Source organism: Aspergillus ambiguus (genome assembly GCF_047715705.1).
Source record: "Aspergillus ambiguus strain CBS 117.58 unplaced genomic scaffold BDV59scaffold_91, whole genome shotgun sequence".
Taxonomy (NCBI): Eukaryota; Fungi; Ascomycota; class Eurotiomycetes; order Eurotiales; family Aspergillaceae; genus Aspergillus; species Aspergillus ambiguus.
In genome coordinates, this window is record NW_027395604.1 from 3206 (window position 1) to 12852 (window position 9647).

The 9647-nt window shown below is 44.4% G+C and overlaps 2 protein-coding genes across 2 annotated transcripts; both read left to right on the forward strand.

The window, feature by feature from the left end:
- Nucleotides 1–3186: 3186 nt before the first annotated feature.
- Nucleotides 3187–4223, forward strand: BDV59DRAFT_196994 (uncharacterized protein; the record flags this gene model as incomplete). The annotated part of the gene is made up of 7 exons (XM_073692817.1): nucleotides 3187–3200; nucleotides 3458–3528; nucleotides 3579–3662; nucleotides 3715–3788; nucleotides 3876–3984; nucleotides 4018–4050; nucleotides 4129–4223. 7 exons carry the CDS (start codon nucleotides 3187–3189, stop codon nucleotides 4221–4223), a joined length of 480 nt encoding a protein of 159 aa, XP_073542525.1.
- A 2761-nt stretch (nucleotides 4224–6984) lies between these two features.
- BDV59DRAFT_206656 (carbonic anhydrase family protein) lies at nucleotides 6985–7841 on the forward strand (the record flags this gene model as incomplete). The annotated part of the gene is made up of 2 exons (XM_073694834.1): nucleotides 6985–7417; nucleotides 7474–7841. 2 exons carry the CDS (start codon nucleotides 6985–6987, stop codon nucleotides 7839–7841), a joined length of 801 nt encoding a protein of 266 aa, XP_073542526.1.
- Nucleotides 7842–9647: the final 1806 nt, after the last annotated feature.

A 9647-nucleotide genomic window follows, 5' to 3' on the forward strand; every position in this document is an offset into this window, starting at 1 on the left:
GTGTAGTTATAATCTAGGTTCTAATCGAGCTGCGCCTTGAGCTTTTTCATTAAGTTAGCTACGCTAATCGGATAGCGGTTCTCCCCTCTACTAAATATATATAGCTCTTTATTAGGGTACTTAGGGTTAAGCGCGCCGCCTTACTGTAACCTAAGAAGGTACTTTTATATATAATATAGAGTATTATAGGAGCGAGATTGCCTACTTTAGCTCTCTTTGTGATCTGCTCGCGGTGCGGACCGTTGGGTTAGAGGGGACGATGTAATCTGGCTGAACCCCTGCTTCTATCCTATAGATGCGGTAGGCTCGGCTTCGGAATCCGAAGAACTTTTATGGTGAGATGGATGGGAGGGTGGTGCGCAGCTAGCGGCCGTTTGTATAGTTACTCGAAGCCCGATAGTAATGGGAGACGATAATGTGAGATATTCGGAGATCGACTGCTTAGGACTAGCAAATTTAGAGCTGGTATCGTCTACGTTTGGGTCCTGAGGTAAATCTACCACTACGATCTGGGAGGGATCGCTATTATAGCTCGTACGCCATTTCGGTAGGTTGCCTTTGGCGGTATTCCGTCACGTCTAATCACGGAGAAACGTGCGGAAACTTATTAGATAGAGGTAGAGCGTCCTCTCAATTCGAGTCCTAGGAATTACAGGCCCAGCATCACCCGCCATCCTGTATATACCGGGATTACCTAGGTGGTAATAAAGGGTCGACGGGTCGTCGTAGGGCACCTAGAGCTGCACGTCTATCAGACTATTCGTTATATATAAATACTCCAAATCCTCTTCGATTATTATATGAAATTCTTATACGATGGTTGATCTGACTAGCCGCTCGGCGTAATATCTTAATTTCTCTAGCTTCTCCGTCGGAATATGATCGGGTTAGACCACTTCTTACTAAAAATCTATTAGCCGGAGTCCTAACTGCAGAATCGCAGCGGAGAGCTAATAGGGGGGGGTTATACTCGACTGTAGTGAGTAAGGAATGCCGGTCACTATCTCTTTAATAGATATAGAATTAATCCGGTCTCGAAGACTTTGTGATTGATAGTTAGCTGGTATTGACTTTATTATCGTCGTCTAGTGCGTTGGGGTGATTATCGGACTATATTCTGTTGCCTAACCGGAACTCCTTGTAAGCCTCTGGTATTTTGTATAACTCCGCGATAATCTTATATATATAGTCTTCAACGGTAAGTCGCTCGTAGGTCTTAAGATCTTATTCGCTGCTAATTGGTTGGCGCGTAAATTGTCGTCTAACCCCCTCTAGCTCTACTAAAGACGTAAATAGCTGCGGTGTATCCTCTTCTGTTAGTTATAGGTAACGGTAGATAGATTCGTAAATTTTCCGCTGCTTAGCCTCACAGTTAGTCTATGGAAGTAGTTATATAGGATAGTATTTTCCGATAGGCGCAGGAATTTTGCCTGTCGTAGAGCGAGATGGTGTTTACGCTCAGAGTGGCCTCCAAAGGAAATCGTGGCAATGTCAGATGAACTCTGGAAGAGTCGTCGGTCAGTTACGTTCTCTCTGTTATCTCTCCCATTTCTCTGCCTGGCTTTGGCGTTTCTCTGCCCACTTCCTTTCCTTCTCTGCCTTGAGGAAAAGCGCCTTATAGTCTGGAGAGCTGCTCCCACTCATCTTTATCGCGAACAAGGGAAGAGGCCGACAAGAAACCTTATAGCGATGTTATTTGTTACTCTCCCTATCATCGAATGTCAGCGGTAGGGGCTTGGTAAAAGTATTTTTCCGCTGACATGTAGATCCGTGGAGAGCCTCTCTCTACTTATTACCCGGTCTCTCTGGGGCCATGGCCTCCCACGGTTTTAACATCCTGCTGTGTCCAATATGACTTTAATATTATGTTTCTATATCACGCTCCCTTGAATGCAATCAACTGATGGTACGATCATCGCGCCTCTACTTATATCTATATAGTATGTAGAAGCACGTTCAAGTAAGGAAATACAATACTAATTGAAAGAGTACCTAGATCTATTAGCGTGTTCCACTCTGTCTGCTGAGTTATAGTACCTTCTCTACATTTAAATTCTGAACCTTGTCTCCCTTGAGATTATCCCTGAGGCCGGCCCTGTCTGTCTTTCCGTTAATCGCCTTCCATGAGCCGGTGGCAACTGACAATCGAAATGAAACTCACTGAGACTATGCGTCGGTTATGGACGCACACCAAGAGGCTCTGGCCAATGGTCCATACTAAGTTTGACATAATTCCATAGTGGCGCAGAGTGTATTAGGCAGACTCAACATAGCGGTAGCGATCTTTATGTGTCACTCCACGAGGATTGCTACTGGTAGGCCCTGCGCTGTTGTGTAGATGTCCTTAACTTAGACTCTGGATGGTGATCCATTGGCCTGGCAGTCCGGATTTAGTGATAAGGCATACAAGAGTTCTTGAGCACCACCAGCCATTGTTGGGATAAGGCTGGAGCCGCCAGACCGAGCTTTAGGATTCTTCGACCGGTTAGCTCACAGGCCTCCTGACGGCTACAATATAGTTCTATTTTTAGGATAAGATAGCATTTCTACGTTATAGGTGCCTATAGTAGCGAGTAGGAAAGCGCCGCCCTACTGTAACTCGCCCTTTATAGGCTCAAATTAGAGCGCAATAAACAAATAAGCCAGATAGGCATATATTGCTACCGTTATATACTTCAGATAAGATAAAGTCGACATAGATTCTGGTACAGCCTTGCAGAGAATAGAAAGGATAGCTAGTATTCCTATAGAAGTTTAGACACCGCTTTACGACTACTGTCAAATTCCTAAAGATATCGGAGGGTTGCGGACTTTGCCGTATTCTCTTACTAGCTTAATTCTTGATAAGCGGCAGCTCTGCAGTTATCCTAGTATGCTATACTGACACTCCTTAGAGAACCCGATTGATGTTAACGCTCTCTGGAACGACGATACTAGTATCTTTTGTCAGTCTGAAAGATATCCAAGAGTGATTAGAGTTGAGTGTATATACGCAGGCTGCGGACCTCCGGCTAGTTGGATATAGGTGTCTCGAGAATGAAGGCTACCCATTTATAATATAAGGCAGAACTTATCTCTCAGTTATATTGACTAGCGAGGAGTACTGTTTTGATTGCTGTCTACCAGCCATAATTAATTGATGTATAATAACCAGTGATCCGGCCAGGCATATTCTGCTGCCATGGTATGCTTCAAGTAAGGTAAAGACGATATGGATTTTGGATCAGCCTCGCGTAGAATAGAGAGGACGGCAGGTATAAATATCCCTTCAGAGTCCCGGGTGCAGTTAGCCTGTTCTTTATCCTAACATACCTCTCTTAGGCTCAAGAATCTCTTAGTACTCTCGTACTATTGTTATGTCTCTCTTTATTCCTATCTATATTTAGCTTACGCCCTAGCCCCAGTCTTTCAGTCTTACTAATCCTATTTTTGTAGAAGTTTAGGCTCTGCTCCGTAGTTACTATTCAGTCTCTAAGGATATCGGAGAATTACTAATTTTACTATATTCTCTTCCTGGGTTAAGTACTGGTAAGGTGCAGTTCTTTAGTTACCTTATTATGTATACTGACACCTCTTAGAGAACCTAATTGACGTTAATACTCTTAGTAATCTAGAAATCGATACTGGTGTCTATTCTTATTATTTGTACCGCCTTAGCGACAGTATTAGTTTGTTGCAGTACTCCTCCTACCAGAGATAATAAAATAATGATAGTTAGAGAACCGATCGATCTTAATGCGGTCTCTATGGCGGTGAGCGATGTAGCTAAGCTTATTAATAGCTTACCGGTAAGCCCGGCCCAGACTAAGCTTATACCGGACGGTAAGGAACGACTTACTCTCAGAATATTGTATTACTAAAAAGGTATAGATTAGTCCCTGGAAGAATACTATAAGTGCAAAATATGCTATCGTAAGGTAGTAGATCTGGTATTATCCTATAGCTATACTTACTGCTACAAATACTTTAATAAATTTTTCTACGGTTCTGTTCTCGAGAGAGCAAGAGGAATCTAAGTATTGGTGTCCGAGCTTCTGGTAAGCCGTCAATGTGAGCCGTTTTATTTTTATTATAAGAAGGTATTCTCCGGGTAATATACGGACCCTAGGGATCGTGATCATCTTAAAGACTTATATATCCTATTGCGCTGCCCGGAACCGCAAGGGCTGCATTGCTTAATCAATGACTACATGATACAGGGAGTTAGACTGAAGATACTGTGACTTTTGATCTTTCCTGTGGCTTTTTTCTTGGATACTCCTGCCTACATGATATTGTTCTCTATGTCTGTTAAAGTATCAGTCAATGTTCCGCTTCGTCAGGGAATTCCCAAAGCCTGTGCCAGAGCAAAGTCAAAAGACAGGCGCATTATAATTACGAGAGAGCTTTACAACCAAAGCTATCTTAGAGTAAACAGTACACAATCGAGATCATGCTTTGAATAATACTGTATGTCTTCAGTCCTCTGTTCGTCGTTTACCATTTCGGCCGATGAAGTTCGAAGTCATCGGGCGCTGTGGGGGAAAGTAGCGCTTTTCCTGTTATAGATTAGCGCTCCGGACGATCACAAGCCACCACCAACAGCGCCTTAGGATCAATAACCCTTCTGGTCAGCCAAGAATGTGTACACGCGACTGAGTCCCTCAGTCGGATGGCCTAGGAAAGCATTAGCCCTGCATATCTGCTACATTGATGGGCCCTTCTTCTAATGTCATCCCTCCCTCGCTCGATGGCGATATACTTTACTTCTTTGTGCTGCTTGGATGATTGGGTGAATTTTCTGGCCTATTTCTGGTTAGATGCCAATTTTCGAAAGGGAAAACCTGTCGGTTGGTCTTGCTGGAGCCTCGAGTGGCAATATCCGCCGGCTTTTTAGTCTATTAACGTGTAATGTTCAACATTGGACCCGGCGTTTCTGTGCGTGATCGGTACCCTCAACTAATTGAGCACGTCGAAACCTGTCCTTCAGGCCGTCCGCCGACGACCTCAATAAGCTGAGGCCGAAACATACATCTAACTGAGGCATGGTCAATCCTCACGTGGGTTTTACGACTCCTACCAACTACTACGTCGATACCGAATGCTCCCATAAAGGGGCATTACGTTACTAGGAATGAGATGTCTGTTCCTGCGAATGGTTTGACAGATCGCAGGAGTAGGGTGCCCATACTTGCGAGCTTGTCAGTTCACTCTCAGGAGCCTTACAGCCATTCTGTGGAACAGGATGGTGTCTCTTCTATCAAGGTTTCTGTTCTCCAAAAGACCTACACCAAAATAGTGTATATGATATATGTGGGGTCTCTGTAGGATCCAATACTGCCTTGCCACACTCTCGAACTGAGATCTCCATAAAAATACGGGAAAAGATAGTACTATCGACGCTTCTAACGAACTATCAATAGTTAAGTTTCCACGAGCTCCGCTATTATATCTATACTCAGTATAACTCTTAGCACAGCCCGCTTCAATTAGGATGTCCACAAAACCGAATCAAAGGTCCAAACAACGACACAAAACTTTATCCTACTGGGCATCGTCGAGAGACGCCAGGCAGGTACGGATATCGACGCAACAGGCATAAGCCTAGAGGGATCGCTGCTTTTTGTAAAGAAAAAAAAAAGGTTCAGATATAACTCTATATTTACCTTATCTGCGGCCTGTTTTGGGTCTGCCGGTGACGGCCAATTGTGGCGGGTTTGCGTTGTCTGGAAAAACCCAAAGAACCGTGTCAAAAGAGACATATTATATGGTGTAGGAGACGGAAGTATATACGCAAACGATATCGTGAACAACATCCACCGTCGCGTCTATATTCACGATTAAAGTCAATCAGCAAGCGTATCCGTTTCCGATTCAGTGAAAGAATTACACTCGTCGTGACTGCTACACAGTGGTTTAGAATAAACAGACGCAGTTCAGGAGACAGTAATGTAGATCTTCTGTATTATTTGCCTATTTTGAGTGTAATGAGACTACCAGTCCAAAGAATGCAGATTACCGAGACTTTCCGAATAAGGGCAGCCGAAGGGGTCCGATCAGGGCTCCCTTAAAACCCCGCTTAAACAGTAAAGGGTAAGTTTTGACATAATTATAATTGCGTCTCAGAATTCATTCTCAGACACCCCCTGTTTTGCACCTAATGGAAAGGGACACTCGGGCTATCCCTTGCATAAGGGCTGCATGCTAAGTCCTACGAAACTGTATTGGGGAGGCTTAACTGTAGCTGACTGGTCCCAGTTAAAATATGAAATCTCCGGAGTACAGAATGGATATTAATCAGATCTACATACCAAAGAGACCCTCAGCCAGCCCGCCTTTTTCTCCATGGGAGAAGTGCCCACCTAGGGTGTCCCCCCCTACTGTATCCATGATGAAAGTAGCTATAAAGTATTTGCGTTGGTGTTGGCATACACATACTGCCCTCCCGTTGACTTCACGCCAATATCCATCCTCTAGTTATAATCATGCTATACCTTCGCAGGTATCGAGATGCAAATAAAGGAATTATTGGATCTACCGAACCTATTCTCCCTTCCCTTATTACGAGTTATGAGGGCCAATCCTTGGCTAGAGGGTCTGTCAATTACCTTCAGAGATTTACCTAATACATATGCGTGAAATGTTTTAGACTCACTTAAATCGCCGTCTGTCGACCTATAAATGCCAAATTCCGGTCCTTTTTTAGTGTGACTCGCCGTCCGCGCGAATATCAACCCATGCGGCTGTAAGGAGCCAAGGGATCAGAGAGCTGCTACGTAGGTCGGTCCAGGATTCCAAGGGCCTTCGGCTCCCGTTAAATGGATCTATACTGTGTCAGCTTGCATTGCCGATGGCTAGCATGCTCACTAGGATCAACAAAGAATTCATGACTCGAGGGTTGCGTAGATTTAAAAGGCCATACCTCGCTCTATTTCAGAGTTATTGTTGGTTGTACAACCTTTGTCAATCATTTCCTGATCATCTCCTTAGTATCTCCATTCTATTATGAAGCTCACAGCTACCGTTCTTTCCCTGGCTGTCGCCACCTCGGCTTGTATCCACCATGCCCGTCGTTCTGATGGTGTCAAGGTTAGCACCTTCAATTACACAGCGACTGGCGGCCCCCTTAACTGGTATGGCCTTGACCCCGAGGCCAACTCTGATTGTGCTAAGGGCAAGCACCAGTCTCCTATTGTCATTGACACTGAGGAGTTCCAAGTAGCTAGTGGCAGCTCTCTTAATTTCGACATTTCTGAGACCGATAAAGCGGAGTTTGAGAACCTAGGATCTACCATCGAGGTGCCTCTGAAGAACGGAAAGATTACTGTACAAGATACAGATTTCTTCTTAACCCAGTTCCACTTTCATACCCCCAGCGAGCACCGTATAGATGACGAACATTATCCTATGGAGGCGCACTTTGTTTTTAAAAGTTCTGGTAAGCTCTTACCATACTATAATACAAGATACCACCCCTAGTAACACCCGTGGTAGATAAAAGAATTTCTGTTGTCGGCTTTCTCTTCGAGCTTACGTCAGACTATACCGACCTCCCCTTCGCTGAGGTTTTTCTCCATGTCTCTGACATTAAGGAGCCTGGCACCTCCACCCACACTGGCTCGCTGGATTTCTCGACTCTGATGCAGCATATATCCGATCACAATATATATCAGTACTCTGGCTCCCTGACTACACCCCCTTGCTCGGAGCACGTTGCCTGGTATATAAGCCCCAAGCCCATGTCTCTTAGCGTCCACGACTACAATAAGGTCAAGAAGGTGGTTAAGTACAACGCACGTTACACGCAGAACACTCTGGGCCAGGACAACTTGCTTGAGGTCGCTGCCAAGAGCTTAGGATAGATAGATAGGGCTGCAATAGATGAGTGGTGGCTTTCGGGGGTTTCAAAGGAGTACGAAGTTGTCCCAGTGATCCCTAAGTCTTAATATTGAGTGCCATAGACATAATCGTATCTCAAATTTCACACCACCTCTAGTCAACAGCGCCTTCCACGCCAATTTCTCGAACTGCATCTTCTTATAGACTAGGTTTAATGCGAACAAGCTCTTACCTAGGTCCTGGACTAGGTGCGTGTCAAGCGACAGTAATTGCAAGTATGGAAATACTTTACTGCGAGGACAAGCCTGGATAAATTAACGGAGACGTATTTCCATACTAGTGATATATATTCTAGTTGTCCCTCCATCGTGCTAGGTTAGGGTGGAGGGGGCTGATAATCTGGTGGTGGATAGCCATAGTTTCTAACGCAGAGGATGACAGTATCCTATAATATAGGGGAGCGTGTCGTCCCTACGCAAACCCAGTATCAATAGTAACGCGTATACTGTGCTTTCTTACATGGGTCTTTGTAGTTAACGTAACGAGGCAGCGAGATGGCCATGTAAACGAGATGGTCACCTCTGTATCCCGTATTAATCAATCTTTATTTGATCTCAACCACCACTGGCCATATTATAATAAGATGTTTACCAAGGTTACATGTATACTTTTAGAATATTTTTGTTTTACGTATACTACTAGGGAATAGCCATTCGTCCACAATACAAAGAAAACGAAGCGGCCTATCCCCTAATATTTGGTATACCAGCCGAGAGGGTGGTCATCTGACGCCAGAAAACCGAACAACGCAGACAAAGGCGAGCAAAAGCGCAATAGTCAGGCGCCAATTGGCATCGTGAGGAACACCACGTCATTTATTTCACACTACCTTGGTCCTTTTACTCGTTTAGCCGTGTCTTTATTCTTCCTTTATATCCTGGTAGCCAACTACCGAAAGCATTGGTCGCTGGAAGCCTTCAGTATTGCGTTAATACAGGAGGTCCTTATTTTAAACAAACCTTGTTCTTTATGGCGGTCGATATATATTAGTTTTTGCCGTCGGAGTGTACCCAACGAAATGTAGACTGAAAGAGAGCTTTCACGATACTGTAACCGACCACTTGTTGCTACCATTATTACTAAGAGCCCCCCAGTCACGCATACTTCTCTTCATTCAGTTGATCACGGCCTTTTATCGACAGATTAAACTACGGGTGTGATCCAGCTCCGGTTCCCTTCTCAGGAACATGAGCCTAGACATGCGCTTTCTGAATTCCAAGCCGTGGCAAGTCATGGTATCCTAATCAAGGCCAGGACACAGATAACCATCATTGTAGTCTATTATATACAGATACAAACGATTTATAAACGGCGGTGCTCGATCGACTCTCCTGTGAGGATTTTCTGGGTTTTTCATTTAGTAGAATGTATAAGTATACAGACAGTCTCAAGAAGAAAAGCTATCAAAAAGCCAGCCAAATGAAGTATTCATAAATATGCGGCCAGAAGTAACAAAAGTACTATATTATCTCTGGGAGTACAAAAGCGCATAGCTTTCTAAAGGGGACAAATAATCTAGAGGGAGCGACCGTCACTCTATTTGGGGTCCTCGCAACTAACGGCCACGCTACCCTGTAGCACTTCTATGTCAGCAGCCAGGATGCGCATATTATATTTTGGATTCTCATACGATGGTCTTCAGGCAACATTGTGGGATGCCGATGCAGGACTTTTTGAAACCCTCCAAGGTAGACTCATCATTTTTCTCGCAATCGATAGCAGATAATCCAAAAAGGGCATCCTTGCAGCATAGTTGCTGTGGTGCCAAC